Source organism: Struthio camelus, chromosome W, assembly GCF_040807025.1.
Source record: "Struthio camelus isolate bStrCam1 chromosome W, bStrCam1.hap1, whole genome shotgun sequence".
NCBI lineage: Eukaryota > Metazoa > Chordata > Aves > Struthioniformes > Struthionidae > Struthio > Struthio camelus.
In genome coordinates, this window is record NC_090981.1 from 33,399,149 (window position 1) to 33,416,091 (window position 16,943).

General features: G+C 42.4%; 1 protein-coding gene across 8 annotated transcripts in view; it reads right to left on the reverse strand.

Annotated features, from left to right (window-relative positions):
- The window catches only part of LOC104150393 (calpastatin), a 63,509-nt gene extending 48,167 nt beyond the window's left edge, over window positions 1-15,342 (reverse strand). For 2 of the 8 annotated variants that reach the window (XM_068926079.1, XM_068926077.1), the window contains exons 1-2: window positions 15,142-15,327; window positions 9,831-9,893 (exon numbers count right to left, since the gene is read on the reverse strand). In XM_068926079.1, coding sequence (XP_068782180.1) covers window positions 9,831-9,893; window positions 15,142-15,189 — 111 coding nt within the window. In that variant the 5' untranslated portion in view covers window positions 15,190-15,327. Of the gene's footprint in view, window positions 1-9,830; window positions 9,894-14,799; window positions 14,896-15,141 lie in introns of those variants that run through there. The other 6 variants (XM_068926083.1, XM_068926081.1, XM_068926078.1 and 3 more) reach the window with 5 other exon arrangements.
- Between the last annotated feature and the right edge of the window lie 1,601 nt (window positions 15,343-16,943).

Consider the following 16,943-nt stretch of genomic DNA (forward strand, 5'->3'; position numbering starts at 1 on the left):
GATGAAGAAAGAGAAAAGCCAAGTAAAATTCTGTATTAAAGAACAATTCTCTTAGGAGTCCATTAGGACATGCTATGCACCATCGAGTCATCCAGAAATAAATCCTCCTAAATAACTTTAATTCATGCAGTTATTTCAGATAGTTTTGCCAAGATCAGAATGGGCTGAGTTCTTTTGTACTGTTTTAAGCAGTACATATAAATCTATGCTATTTCCTGCAGCACAGAGACTTATTTTAATTAGCAGTTAAACCAACAGTAATCACATATAAGAAGTGACAATTTAGGGGTCAGAATTTAATAAAAAGTTGTCAATGACAATACAACGGGTAAGCTATTGCTGCACAGAAATAATTTAAATGACAATGCAGAAGCTAACATTACAGATCAAGCAGGGAAGCAAATATACAAAACTCAGGGCAAAATGTTGGCTTTTCTGGTTTAATAAATACACTTCCAGTGAAACAAAAACATTACATGTCCTTTGAGGCTCCAGTTTTGTACCAAAGCAATTCCATTATTAGGAAGTATCACTAAGTATCACTGGGACAACTCAGTGACTGCTGAAATCAGATCTAATGAAGACTACAAAAATCAGCTATTAGTAATAAATAGAGCAAAAAGCATTAGATTTTTGGAGGCAGCAGACGGATGAGACCTATTCATTTTCTCTAGTAAGTAGAAGATCCACTGTTCTCTGCAAGCATGAAAGTCTGTAGAACAGTAATTCAGAGGTCCAACAAGCAAACTAGCATTGAGACTCAGAAGCACCAGCTTTCAAGCAATAAGACAGACACTCGAGACTGCAGAAGATCGGTAGTCTCAGGCCTCTCTTTCATTAAGTTAATTGCCATCTCATGTTCTCCTTCTGATGTCGCTTTAAAAACAGCAGGGAATCTCTCTTACATAAAGAAAGCTGCACATTCAAGATTAAAGCAGAACTCCTCTGCATAGTCAAACTCTGGTCAGAGCCTTGCGCAGGGGACCATATTCTGTTCCCGTGTACGTAAGATTAACATCACAAAAATGTGACCCAACGCCACGGATTCTGACGCATCAAGTATGAAATTTCCCTCAAAGATTTCATGCTTAAGATTGATCACACTGAGAACAGTGACATCCAAATAAGACACTACATAATACTGCAAAAACTAACGTCATGGTGTTTTCCCTTTTCCCCATTATAATCCACCTCTTCCAGTCCCTTAAGAAAATAGTGGTTTTCTAGTTCTACGTGACAACGTTCCTAAAGGCACGTGAGGAAGCATGATGTATTACAGTTTTGTAGAGGCAGTACAGGGATGAAGAACATCCTGGATTTTCTCTCTGATATAGTGGATTAAAGACTCATTAGTGAGTATTAGCCACAAAACTTGGCATTCAACTTTTAAATAAGTTATTAAATTGTTGAAAGAACACAAGATTTAAGTGCTATTTACTTATAAGCCCTTCTATTTCCAAAAGAAAAAAAATGCTCAAAGAGAACAGCTATTTTAAGAACCACCAATACTGTGAATGTGACTTCAGTATATTGCCTTTATGGTTCTCAATGTCTGTGCCACAGCCAGCTGAAATTACAACCTTTGGTTCAGAAGTTGTCAATAACACTTAGATGGTGTTCAAAACTTACTTTTGGTTTCCAGTATGTTTGACATAACTTACAGAAGTAGTTTTTATGATTCCAGCCAACACAAGCAAACATTTCAAGCACGAGCCTTTTTTTTTCCTTCCAGCCTAAACTAGAAACAGTAAAAAAACCCTTGCTCTGAGCATAAGCCTAATTATATTAACCAATTAAACAATATGAGGAAAAAATGACTAATACCATGAAACACAGAAACGTTAGCAAGTGAAACAGGGATAAAGCTGGGACAGAGAGAAATAATAAGAAGCAGCAGAAAATAAATCGTTCTTCTCTGGAGTAGTGAAAGGCTACCTGGAGGTAAATTATGTGGACATTTAGACTACACCGCCAAAACAGTATTCTTATTGGATATTAAACATGATAGGCTAAACACAGTTATGTATTTTAGTTCCCAGCGCCAGCTTTTGAAAGCAACTTCTTTGGTGCCTACCCCTTAATACATTTATAAAAGGAGAAAAATCAGCAACATTCTGCTACTAGGCTCATCCTCCTCTCAGACTTGCTAAAATAATGATGTTAGGTACTTCCCAATGTCTTCCCCACAACGCTCCCTCCAGGCAAACTAGCTCTCACACCCCTTCTCCAACAAACGAATCGGTGCTGTCCCCATCTTCACCCCCTTCTAGAAGCAGAAGGAATAATTTTTTTTTTGGGTGACAGTCTCAGCCCCAATCAGCTGGAGGAAGAACCATCTTGCAGCTGTATCAGGTTCCTCAGCCTGGTAACAGAGCTAACGAAGTACCACAGCACAGCTTCCTTACGAAGCAAGCAGCCCGACGAGAATTGCGTGTGAAGGAATAAAAGCTGTGGCATACACGTACTTACAAAGTCTACTCTTTATTATTAGCAGTGGCTTTAAAACAAAGAAGCAAAACACTATGTTCGAAACAGAACTTTAATTCCCCCATGTTTAATAAAGCGGACATAAGATAAACATCCCTTTGATAAATTTGCTAGATTTTCCCAGTGAAGAAATGCAATAGAGTGGTGGCCAGAAATACTGATTAAATGTTCATAATTACTGGACTATACCACTTAATTGTTCATTATCATTTTGCAACGAAAAGAAAGAGAGTTCAGTTGTTTTCTTTTAAGACAAAGAAAATCTCATGAGGAAAGAATGCCCCATCTCTGCTCTGGAAATGCCTGCAACTACCCCCTAAGCAGTATTTCGGCCTCAGTCTTTCGATTCAACAGCTGCTTGACCAGCAATCAGGCTCCAATTCTTCCTCCGGCGTGAAGAATCTTGCATCATAACTACTCACACCGAACACAAAAAGTTAACCGAAATAGTGTTATTTTAAAACTACTTATTGCACCTGGGCCAAAGAAAAATCAAAACGGAAGGGGAAAAGAGGCAAACAAAGAAGCACTTTACTTATCAAAAACATTTCACTCTTCTATTTATTGATTTGTCTTATCTCCCTATGGCCACTAGATGTCCCTTGAGCTTCAGCACCAGACAGATTGCTACTTCCCTTCTTTGTTAGAAACGCAGGGACTCATCTCACCTCATTTCAGCAAACGAGATGGGTATCTACGTTTCCTCTCCAGGGCACACAGTGAGCCAAACCACCCTGCAGAGAGGTCTTTTTCTCTCATTAACTATTCAAGGAACATAGAGATCTAATTTAGTGCGACTTTTTTGATCAAATGAAAAATATGAATACATTTGTAATTGTGCACAGACAGAACATTTTTAGGGAGATACTGATCCTTTTGTTTACTGATTTCTTTTAAAAGAGGGATGAATTAAATTCTGAACTTCTAGAACGATACCCGTAACATTGCAGCATCTTATTAACAGCCTGTGTTTCTCCCACTACATAACCTCAAATTATTATCAGTAAATCAGGATGTTGCTGAAGCAAAGCTGCATTCTGAGACCTGGAAAGCACTGTATTTGGGGTTATGAGAAGAACTAAAGAACAAAAAAGCAGCAATACAGTTTAGAATAAAGAATTTGTCACCAAATAATAAACAGGAAAAAAAAAACAACCTCATAAATGTTCTAATCAAACAGCTACTTAAAAATCTCCATAACCGGAACCAATAATGGGCATCCTAACAAATCTTTACCACTCATACTATTTTTACTCGGCGTTGTTTTCCCGGACTCCAAGTAATCTAATGTTTGTTTAGGATAAGGAATCCTGTACTACAAGCATTAGGATTAAAAAACATCACAGAAATCCAGAAGTTAAGTGTTAGAGCGAAGAATCAATTCTAAAAGGATAGTAACATTTCAACACCAATTGTCCCCATCATCCTTCCAAAATAAAGAACGTATTTCCTGCAATAAAGGATAATAAGCAAAACGAGCAGCACATATTTTGGTTTTACTGCTTGAAAACATGACTCTAAATGGTAGCGTTTGATAGGGACGGTCTTGTTTCATATCATATCCGGTCCCATTCTAAGCTGAGGCTTCAAGTTTCTAGCATATATAGCCTTGTTTTACTTTTAGTACAGCATTTTTACATTCTGACACCTTGGTGATGCACAGACGAGATTTTTAGACTGCTATATAAGCTCCACTTAGTATTTCACTCTATGATAGCAGAAAGACAATAGCTCTTTCAAAATTATGTGCAGTTAATAACGCAAGCAGGATTAAATCCAATCATATGAATCATTTCAAAACACAGTAGGAGTGTCTTGGAGCTTTCTATATGCACATGTTAACCATATAATCACGCCCAATGGGAGTGTTTGGTTGGCATCAAAACTACAATTTATACATGTAATTAGGTACTGAAGTACACTTCAACCTGCAATGGGCATTGTCATATTTATGTATTTTTAAGTACAGTGCAACTTAATATTTCTACAATTAACTAATCTGAATAACAGCCGCCAGCTGAATTCTACCCTATCCCCTGTTTCTCCTACAAGCGTTATGTTTAACGCATACACTTCAAAGTTATCCTGTCTTGTTCCAAAATATTATTAAAATGAAAATATTTAAAATATTATTAAAATGAAAGCTCAAGACTGTATCTAAAACCCAAACAGCCTTACTCCGAAATCCACAAAATGAATCACGACTGCCTAGCACTTCAGTATGCTTCATGGAAGATTAGGGCAGGATTAGGACTAGTACTTTAACCAGTTGAGCCCAGACTCCCATTAAAAAAAAAAAGTTCCACTTTTTTTTGCCACCCCTTCTCTCCCCAAAGCAGCCCTCTGAAAGGGCAACACTGACATCAGTTTGCAATAACAGAACAGCAGGACCACGTGCTATCTTCCACTGCTGAAACACTGCTTGACTTCCACAGCAAGCAGAAGGCTTGCACTTGGGACCTCTGTGGTCTCCTCTGACTCGGATGCCACCAGAGCCCCATACCCTGCCACCCTCTGCCAACGGCCGGGGCAAGTTCAGAAGGGCAAGGGCACTACGAAGAGGCCTGGCGGATGCCAGCAGACTAACGAATTTAAATGGGGCGAGGAAGAGGGAGTGCCTGGCTCAGCACACACTTCACACCACCAGCGACTGCAACGTGAGACTCTCCGGGAAGCTCCCACTTATTATATATGTGCAAAGTGGCAAAGGGTAACAGACAAGGCGCAACCTTCTCTTATCAAGCAAGAAGTGCCTTACTGGGTCAGGCCAAAGGTTCACCTATCCCATTTCCCTGTCTCCAAGAGTAGCCAACAGTGGATATAAAAAGATAAAAAAGATGTAAACAAGCAATTATAAAAGGGATTAAGGTTATACACCTCCCAAATAGTCTCAGAGATTGAAACATTTTGTCACTCAGGGACTTCTAAATTTCAAGGTATTTTATAAATTGCCTTGGGCTTCTCTTCAGTGAATTTGTTCCATATTCCCTTGAATTTGATCTTTTAGTTTACAGAGGCTTCTGAAATGCCTCCTTGGCGGAATATGAAGCTTAGAGTGAGCTGAAACTGGTGGAAAGGCACATGAAAGCTGAAGATGATGTCGAGATGAGGATAAAGAACATCAGTGGTCTCACATGAGCTAACACTTCACATGCAAAATCGTCAAAACCTTGGAATATTGGGAGGGAAGGAAAGGAAGTCTGCAGTTTCTTATGCTCACCCACTTTGCAATGGCACGCTGCAAACATCCGGACTCAGGACCATAATGTCAAAACACACTAAGCAAAGAGAAGGATGTATATGGGAAAACTGCAGCACATTACGCATTTATACTGGGTTCCAGGTGCACCCCTGGAACATATGCAACAGCTTTAAGTGCATGAGCAACTACCAATTTGAACAAGAATCATTTCTTTTCTGTTAACATCTACTACATGCACACAAGCAATAAAAATATTTCATTAAAGCAGATTTAGAATCTCAGTGGGTCCAAATGAGTTTAAAGTTCTGAAAATCAAGACAGGAAGAGTTAAGGTATACGCCCTTATGACTTGAACCTTTGTCCTTGGGCAGTGCATGACATGCCCATAACACACACACATCCTCTTTAAACTGTGTCAATAAAGAACTGCCTTCATCTTCCTTATAATTACATGTTCTAACACGCTTAAGTTGTAATAGTCCGTCATTCCCTTTATAAAATCTTTTGCATATTCGTACAAGACATCATTTACAGCTGTACATTCAGCTGCTCATCGTTACACTCACAGATTATGCATCTCTCAATCTAAAGCTGACCTGTCCCTGTGGCAACTAGATCCCTGAATCTCTCCACTTTTGAAGCTTGAGTAGCACAGCCGGAATGAGGCAAACTGGATTTAAGTACAGTATCTCTTTCCTTTGATAACATGCAAAGAGTAATCAAGCAGAGGGAATCGGTCTTTCCAAGGGAAGTACGGCCCTGTAAAGCAGGATACCAGACTCTGAGTGATTTGTTCTGAGCAAACTGTTCCAGTACCTCTCTAGTGCGCTAGACATAGCGATACCGAGCAGCAGTGTAACCAAAGTGCTCCCAGGTAACTGCCATTGGCTACTACAAAGGAGTAGAGTCACAATAAAATGGCAACGTAGCTCTAGGGCCACATCTTAGTTTTTGTTTTAGGAAACTGAAACACTAAATTTAGCATTTCAGAAGGAAGAAAGGGATCAACTAGAACCTGCAATACTGTGGTAAACTTTTTTTTTTTTTTAATATATATATGCTTTTGGCTACTGAGCAAAAAAGGTAAGTGTGGACCATTGGTAAGAGAAGGAGGAGGGAAGGACTGTGCGCATCTACTTCCCAGGCAGGACAGCCACCAAGCAGAACAGAGGCTACTGGATACTGCTGCTGAACTCACCTGCTTGCTACCTCTTCCAGTCAGCCATTCAGTACACTTTAGCTGTGTGATTCCAGCCATGTCAATGTACTAAAGTAAAATGGATTTCAAAAGCTTCATTTTTAAGTGAGGAGTAGGCATTAGCTGCCCGCTAAACTATACAGTGTCCGGGAAGAAAAGCCTTCTCTACAGTTCAAAAGGGAACATTCCCTGACTTCAATGGGTTCAGAATTTCCCCTCTAAGCTTTGAGGAAGCTACGCATCCCACCACTGTTTGCACCAGCCTGGGACTTGGTAACCTGGTTTCTTTTCTTTCCCACTGAACTGTTGGATCACCTTAAGTAAGCCAGTTCCAGCCCTGTGCTTCAGCTCCTCCTCTCCTCCCAATTTTATCTACGTCCTTCAAATCACGTTGCTCATCTGCTTTACACAATGTTTTGTACAATATGAGAGATAAGCACTAAAACATTGGAAAGTTAAAAAGTAAAATTACTCCCCACAGAAAAGGTCTTATAAACTTGTATAAAAAGTCTGTAGGTATGTAGTCATAGATAAAGTGCACATGCACCCTGCAGAGATTATACATGATTCCAAAACTACAGTGTTATTAAAAAGCTTATCTTCAAATTGTAATTCCTAACTCTTTTCATGCATCATTTTATTGTACTATGATGCTAGAAATAGAAAAGTATTATTGAGCCATTTAATCTCCTTGTAGCTCTATGCAAGATAATGTCTTACCAAAGTAGAATTTCTACTTACAGTAAATCTGCTGTGTTTTTTCCTAATCTAGCTGTAAGTCTCCAAGAAGGAAAGGCTTCCGTAAGCTCCTTTAGAAGCCTATTTCACACCTCAATAGCATGCATTTCGAGTTCTCCTTGATGTTCTGGCTAATGCCTGTCTCCTACTCATATTTTTGTCAGCCTAATCAGTCCTACCTTTACTTTTCTAAGCTTTACTCCTTTTCTCTCCCTCCTTGAGGATTTATATATCCTAAACATCTGAAAGACAGGCTCATCTCTAGTTCTAAACTATGAACATACAGGCTTTTAAAAGCTTCCCTTCGGTATAAGATCTTCAAATTCCTGATCATTTTCATAATGCATTACCAAAACTTTTCTGATAGTGACAGGCGCACCCAGAACAAAGTATTCTGGACATGGCTGCCTGCAGTCCTCTGCAGACATATTATAACTCTCTGCTTCAGAAATTTGATACTCCAGGATAACAAAAATTATCTCAGACTTTTAAACTATTGGTGACTCTTGGAAAAATAGTGCAAAGATCATTAATTGCTACTTCAATTACTTAGGGAATTGGAGAGTTCTGGATTTGTAACCAATAGTGGTAGAGCTGGTGCCATTTAACCAGCCTATGGAAAAGTGTTTTCATCTACTTCCACTTTTAAACACTGTCAAGCCAATTACAAGCAAAAAAACCTGAAAAGTCAAATATACTGAGAACTCCTCAAGAGAAAACACACACACTCTATTTTCAGGGCTCAAAAATTAAAAGGTAGAAGCATCACAACAATAAACTTAATAACAGTCTTTTGATAGCTAGACACAGATCTTCTCAATGTGAGGTCAGGAATAGTAACTCCACAAGCCAAATTGCAGGCTTCAACTCCCACCGTTTCCACAGAAGATCGGCATTTCTATATTAAGAGTGACAACATGCAGACAAGGAATTTAGCATTAAGTTAAGAAGATAAAGAACAACGCTAAGGAAAAACTAAACTGTCTAGAGAAGAAAGAAGAACTGAATTCCCAGGCTAGACAAGCCTTTCTTGATAATTGGCCAGGAAAGAAAGGTAATTGCTTTAATCACCTACCTCAGAGAAATGTAATGTAATGTAAGTGTTCATTGGCCTTGATTTGCACAGGAGTTAAGTATACTATAGCTTCGGAGTTAAATATATAGCTCAGACAAAGCTATTTTCCAAATAATAGCTTGCAATATGAGCAAAGCATCAGGTGCACCTATTTCTGGCTTCCCGTATCTCAATAATTGACATTTAAAGCCAGCAAGCAGAGAGTTAATAATCGACGTGTCTATTAGTTATGCTATTTCTGAATCTGCTGTCTACCTTCCACAGGAAAGTACTGTTCCTGCTAGCAGTCGCAGAAGCTGTTGGGAAGCAAATGATCAGTACTGGCGCTTGCCTGCAGTGCTTGCTTCCTGACCTGGACAGCACAGTCTCTTTGCACCACAAGCCTGACTCCCGGTAGCACACAAGGACGCACCTGGTGGCTAATGAATGGAGGTCCATGGCTTGGGGTTGCTGGGAAAGGGGTGACCCTTCAGAGTAAGTACTGTTCCTAACATTATCTGTCCACAATCCCTACAGCTTCTGATTGTTAACAGCCACTAGAGTCAGGCTACAAAACTGCATGTCAAAGTTAGAGCCCAGCAGGAACACTTGAACTACAAATACTAATTCCTGATGAAGAAGAATACTTCATAGATAAGTGTTTTTCTAAAATACAACATCGACCACACATTTGCAAGTGTGTCAGGAGATGGCCCACACGTGCACCATCCACATAGGAATTTTCCCTTTTGGAGAAAAGCCAGCATGCAGACAAGGTGGGAAGAGCCACAGCACGTTCCACTTCATCCTTGCTTCCAGATGACCAAAAACACAGTACCATCAAATGTATAACATGTATAACAAAGTGCAATTGTACTGCAGAATAGACCCATTCCCTGAGATTCTGAATTTCCATTGATATTGACAGGAAACCTTTAGTGAAAGGAGGTGCAGATAAAAGAAATGTTTCCATTAGGCTGCTAAACTGCACAAGAAAGAACTATGCGTTTCTGGAATGAACTGTATGTGACTACAGTTATCAATTATCTGAAAACCATCAATCACTTTGTCATCAGAAGAAAAAAAAATCTGCATATGAGGGAATTCATTACCAACTTTTCTTCTTAATATGATGAAACACCTGAATTTACCTCTGCTGCTCCTGCTTTTTTCTCTCCTGATCCAGAAGCTCCACCGGTCTTCTTGTCACCACGCTGTAAGTATAGAAAATAAACGTGTACTTATTAAGATCTTACATTATATTTCCTGTGTAGAGAGATTCCCAAATATCTTACTGCATGTATGATCCATTTCACCTACTATGATATGAGAGAATGGAATGATATAAGCTTTCTCACTAACCAATTACAGACCTTCTGAACGATCTGATGGATAACTTGAAGTGAAATCATGCTTGGAAAGTAGTGTCTTTCACGGCAGTATAGTTAACACGGTTGTTCATGTGAACAGTTCTGGAAGATGCTTAAGCTTATCACTCATTCTTCATCAGCACAATGCTCTCTAACGGATACTTGCCTCAGTAACACTGTCAGTCTCACAGATTTCAGCAGAAATCAAACAGGTCTCCCAGAGAGACCAACATGACTCATGCAATCACGAGCATCCACTCCAGCATATGAACTGTCCTCGGAAACGTTCTGGCCAAATTCTCACTATGCCCAGCCCTCCTTACCTGGAGGAGAGCTGTTATCATGATTTCTAGAATTATATTGTTGAGATATAAAACATAATCCTAACATAACCTCTGTAACGATTCCAGCACAGAGGCACATTAGGGCACCCAGTTCCACTAGATTCCCCAAGCCGCCTCTATCTTTCATTCCATTTGAAATATTAAGCTTCTTGCTTTCACCTAATCTGAAGCAAATCCCTTTTGTCCCCAGCACGCAGCAACATACAGGAAGACACAGTTCATTCAGCACGCACACTGGCATTCAGATGTTGCAAGCTTTACTCTGTAGATCTGTAAGAAGTGCTGAATTGGGTCCCTCAAAAAAATCTTTTCCAAAAATATGTTGTTTAGTCTTTATAACAAAGAAAGAGGCTATAGATTTTACAATGACTCTTAATGGCAACACAATATAGCTATTACCCTAGTATCTCTGATACAGAAAAGAAAGAACGGCCAAAGAAAAAGCCACCTCTCCCACCCACTGGCCTACAAAAGGTTAGCTGCTTCTCTTGCTAAATAGTTTATGGCTTTTTTTGGTTTTGTTTTGTTTTTTTGACTAGAGGGTCTCTTCTCTTATTTTAAGAATGAGCTTCTTAAAAGCAGCGCGGAGCCAGTGTGAGCTACCCCAAAGGTATATGAGGAAGTTGTACTTTAATACATTATCTCCTCAGGATGGCCAACTTTCAAGTGAGATAATACATTCCTAGACTGCTTTACTATCTGATGCTAGAGACTACTGGTGCTTGATGTTATTATATAGCTCCCTGACTCCAACTGACTTTGGATCAACAAATATTTTGATCTGGACGTATGTGCTTTGTTCCAACTGTTAATGGTATTTGGATTTTAAGTCAAAGTCTCATTATTCTAAATGCTATTTGGCATAGGCTTCTGGAGCAAAAACTGCAAACATTTGATTTCCAAATGTATGTGCATTGAACCCAAGAGGGGGATGCTTTGAGCTCCATCCATCTGCTGGGACACAGCATGTGCCTCACTTCAGTCCTAGGACGGGGCTCCTGTTGATACTGCGGCTCCACTCTAGGCTGGGTTTCCTCTGTATGGAAACCAGGCGACAAACTCAGGGAGGAAGGATAACGCTTGATTAGCCATGGTAAATATGTGGCATGCCTAGCGCGAAGAGCATGGAGCTAGAGAGATCAGGGAGGAACTGAGGTATGAAACTCTTTAAACTGTGACTTGATTTAAAAAAAAAAAAAAAAAAAAAAAGAAGAGAGAGAGCACGCAAGAGAGAGAGAGCGCGCACATTTATTTTGTCATTTTGGACTTAAATTGGCATTACTGCTTTTATAACTATGCCCAAACTAAGGAAACAAATAAAACCAAAAAAATACAGATCGTGTACAGAAAGGCATGCTTGCATCATTAGCCAGCTTTCGTGAAAATAAATAGCCCATCGGGCAAGCCAGTGAAATCTTATCATTACGTGCGATACACTTTCACAATTATACACAAACTAAATGCTCTCTACATAGATAACAATAAGACCTGCATGACTGGTTTCAGGGTAGCACTTGGCTTTTAGAGCGCCGTGATGCTGAGAATATCCGTTTAGGACTAGGGGACTAGAGAACAGAGTTTTATTGAGTAGGAGCTCAACTTCCTGAAACTTACAGCGGGGCTCTAGTACATTTACTGTTTTGTCAGCAAAAAAACTTTTGCTAACATTGCTTTTATTGGTATGCGTGTGGTATGCTTTTACTATCCCAGTAAAAAGCACAGAAAACTAGTTCAATTGTGTCTGTACTGAAAGTGCTTTTATGGGGCTGTGAATGAGTTCACCTACTACCTGAAAAAACAGCTTAAGTGGCTTGTTTTGCCTCTGAAGAGGAAAAATTGGAATATGAGAGTTGTATTTTTAAAATTAAAACCTATCAGCTTAAGTATCCGATTGATGCCCCAACCCATTTTAAAAACCTGAATTGTTAGGGTTTTGTTAAAAGGAATTTTTGAAACTTTTCTCCTGTACTGCTGTAACTAAAACAAATTAGAGACAAATAACTTTTTTTTCTTTTAGTTTTACTATGTGCATTCAACTGTACTGTTTTCCTAGGCTGTCTGTCTGATGTGCTTGAAGACATTCCAGTTGAAGATAGTGCAGTGATATACGGATCATCACTTTCTCCTTATATCCATGTAAAAAAATGCTACAGAAACTTATTGCTTTAAAGGGTTAGCTAACTTTATCTCCTGCCACTCAACCCACAAAGCAGTAGAGAAATAAATAGGTCCAAAAATCATCTCCTTTCTTCACTTAACACAACAGAGCAGAGATGAATCCCTATTCTCAGATGTTTGAGTGGCTACGGAAAGTTACTGTTAACAACTACTAACTAATTAACAACTGTTTCTTACGGTCGTTGGAAAATTAAGTTGCCCCAAAATATTTTCCCATTTTATTAACCAATAACACAGCAAGCTAAACCAGCCATAACTTTATTTGGAATCAGAATATCTTCATAAAATCTATCTCAAAATAAACAAAGAAGAAGTATGATAAACAAGAAAGATTATCTTAAGATCTTCATCATCTTCTACAGTGTACAAAAATGCATGACCATCATTTTATAGCTATATCTGTAATTTCTGATACAAAGAGCATTCATAAGTTAGAAAATTCATGACCTATATGAAAAGGACGGGGTAAAATATTAATAATTGAACTCACAACTGCATTTTCACTTTGCACTTGCAAAAATCAGACCCTAGCTAAAGGTCTTGCTTCAAGACAAGACTCAAAGTCTTTCTGGGCCTCCAGAGTCACATCAGCATTAATGCGCCTTTGGTTCAGAGCCATTACATGGCATCTTGGAGGACTGCAGCGATGACACATTCAGTAACTGGGTAAGAAGGCAAATCTACTTGCCAGATTCTTAGCTAACATCAAATAACATAGCACGACAGATAATAAAGGAGGCATATCATTTTACGCTGGATAGGAATCTGACCCTTGTTCTTAGATGAAGTGGGGAAAAAGACCTGCAATATCTGTGACGCTTTTCTGAAAACAGCAAGATGGAGAGATGTGTCAAGGAACTTGACAAGATGTGTAAGGAATGTGCAGGTGAAAATTAGATTCTTCTTACAGCAATCACGTTCTGCTTTAAATGCACCACCCAGGAAAAACACTGGCAGAACAACTAATTCATCTCTTTTGCATGTTTCTTTTTTCCCCCCCCCTCTTCTTCTCTCCATACATTTTCTGCTTTGCTTATTCCTGTTCAGAGCATAAGGTCTTCCAGACAGAAGTTGCCCTGCGTGATACAGGTCCAGGACAGGGCAAAAGAGGACTCCAGCCTCGTATGGGGTTACCAGAGGTTAGCAGGTGATATTCTGGTGCAAATGGTTATAAAGACTGATTTCCAGTAGAGCATGCGGAGGAATGGTTTTCTAACCTGGAAGTATATAGTGAGGTTTAGTATCTTTTTACACTTCTGATTCAATGACCCAGGACTACAAAGGTTTTTAATATTCCTGTTATCGTTTAATGCTGCAATTCCTAAACTTTCTTGTTTGCAACTTTGTGCCACCTCCACTATATTGTATAACTGATTTGACTTAATACTGTGAATGACACTGAAACACGTTAGTAACTATGTATCAAAGCCACTTAGAGCACTCTAAAAGCATGAACAGAAATTCCAGAGATCCATCTACCTGAGAACAGACAGTTGGCAAACACCTTAACATAACGCTTCCTGTGAAAGTCACCTTGCGTAACGCAGACCTTCTCTAAAACTTTAACAGAACGCTACCTTTTCTTAAGCTGTTCTCCAGAAAGACAAGCTGCTTCCTCATACGACTAAAGTAGAAAGAAGGCGTTTTAGGCAATTGCAGGTTCAGGCACAGTAATGAGCAGTAACGTAAGGTCAGCTAAACCACCAAAGCCATCAAAGCGCGGCGGTTTCCTTCTCAGGTATCCAGCCAGCTACAACTATTCCCGGCAACGCCATCAACTACCTGCAGCCGAGAGCACGCTCCGGAAAAGAGAGGCCGCTGCGGAACTTTTTCCAAAGCAGAAACAACCCAATACAGGTTAAGCCTTATGTTGCAAATCGCCGTATTTGAACCGTATGAAGTTCTGCCAGCCGGGAAGCCCGCACTCCTCACAAGAGTAGGAAAAGCGGCAGCAAGCAGGGGAAAGCCTGGCTCTCAGCGCGGCTTACCTCCCGCGAGAAGGACTTCACGGGGAATTCACGGCAGCCCACGCGCAACACGCGAACTGCCAGGGCGGCCCCGGCCCCCCCCGCCGAGGGCGGCCGGCCCCACCCGCACCCAGGCCCCCCCAGCCCTCCCCTCACTAGCTTTTAACACCGAGGGCAACGCTCCGCGCGCCTCCCACCGCCGCAGCCCCCAGCGGCGCCCCGGCCCCGCTCCCGGCCCGCGGCGGCGCCCCCCATATTTACCATCGCGTACCACCAGCGCGCGAACGCCATGGCCGCCGCCCGCTCGTCCTCGCAGACCGCCCGGCCCGGCCCGGCCTTGCCCTGCCCTGCCCGGCCCGCCCGGGGGCGGCGCCGCCGCGGCGGGAGCGGCCCCGCGCCCCGCCCCGCCCTGCCCAGCGCCGCGCCCGCCGAGGGGCCTCGGCGCGCCCTGGGGGCGGCGGCGGCCCCGGCCCCCACCAAGCCGGGCCGGGCCCCCCTCGCCCGAGCCCCGGCGCCAGCCGCGGGAGCCGGCCCGCCGCCGGCCCTGGGCGCGGAGCCGTCCCGTCCCGTCCCGTCCCCCGCCAACGCCCAGCGCCAACCTACCGGCCGGGCGGCGGGGGGCGGCGGCGCCCCTCGGCCCGGCTGCGACATGGCGGCCGCTTGCTTCGCGCCTGGCCTGGCGGCGGGGCCCGTGCGGCTCCGCTGCGAGAAGCGGGGCGCCGCGCTGCCCCCGTGAAGCGGTTCTCTCGCTGCGCCCGCAGCCAGCGCCGGGCGCGGCCCGACCGATCCCTCCTCTTCCTGCGGGCGGGTGGGGAGCTCCCCCCGCGCTGGGCCGGGCCGGGCCGGGCCGGCCGCCGGGGTTGGGCCGGTGCCCGGCGGCAGCGCGGTCGCCGTCGGGTGGCTGCAACGCTGCTGCTCGGAGAAGTGGTCCCGTACTCCTCTGAGGGCTGTTCTCTGCCCCGTGAATGTGACTCCTGAAAAAACGGCACATCTGGTCCAACACAAGCTGGGCTCCTTCCCCCTCCCCCTAAGCTTTGTGGAAAAATATAGGCACTTTCCTAGATTAAGCTGCAAGCGGAAGTACTAAAAGAAAACTTCTTTCCTCGCGAAAGTCAGTCCCTCAGCCTTTCCCCAGTTCCCCTGAAAAGCTTTGGACATCTGATCCCAAAGCGATGCTTGGAGCCCTTCCCCGTTACCCTCTGGGCATCCCCCTCGGGATGTGGGACGCTCCTCCAAGGCTGTCTGCCTTCTTTGAGCCAAGGCCAGCAGTATCTCCAGGTACCTACCTGTTCCTCTAGCTCAGGCTCCTTCAGCATTTAAGCCTTGCCTTCCCCAAACCCTAAAATTGCATATAACTTTCCCTTCGAATGAAGTAGTCTCAGTTCTGAAGTCTGTCACATATCCTGAGGGGTTTTTTAACCCATATATTCAGCATTTACTGCAACTCAGGTTATTAAATCCAAAAGCTTTCAATGTCTGCTTTTTTTGTTTCGAGAGTAAGTTCTAAACGTCCAAATCCATGTGACTGCTTATACGGATGAGGTGCCCAAGATGTACGGTCAGCTCTTCCAAATACAGCAGGAATAATTAACGGTCAGTCAAAGCTGCTGGGAGGTTAAGCCTGACTAAATGGGCCAGATCAGGTGCTGGAAAATTCTTTGTGAATATGAACGGTGTTATCGTGGGCCTGGGTGAAAGGCTTGACTTGGTTTGGCCAAGTCCTGTTCATAGGGATGTATAGCTGAAATGGAAAATTGACCATTTAAGACTTTCCAGTGAAGACCCTCCTTCTCGAAGACCTTCTCAGTGAATAAACAAGCTAGGATTAATGTATAGTAAATATCCTTCAAATATTGTAGCAAAAATGATGCAATTAATAACATGAAATGAACTTTCAGTGAAAGGAGGTTCAAAATGCAATAATTATCTATACACTGAATTAGACATAGACCTTGGGGGGGCCAAGGTGAGTCCCTAGAAGCCTTGGGGATGGCTTTAACCCCCAGAGAGGAGGCAAGGTTGGGACACATCGTTTGCCTAACATGCCTTTTGGCTAGCTCTGTGCAGATTTTTTAGCTAGCCTTTGAAGTGATTAAGCCCATGACAGCTATGAATTTTGCGTCCCACTCTAAGGGTCAGGTGCCTAACATTTTAAGTCCTTAGCTAAGCCTGTGAATGTATAAAGCAGTTACATAGGACTGGCCTATCAGACATACAGGCAAGATGCTCTGGGGGAAGTAAAGGTGAGGAACATGTTTAATGTATTACTTTTACACCAGTCTTTTGCATATTATTTTATCCGGGGTTGCTCTGACAGGTCTAACAGATAGGATTGCATTCCTAGGCTGCAGGCGGAGGAAGGAGGAGCGCCTCTCAGGCACGTAACCCAGTTCCTGCAAGTGCTG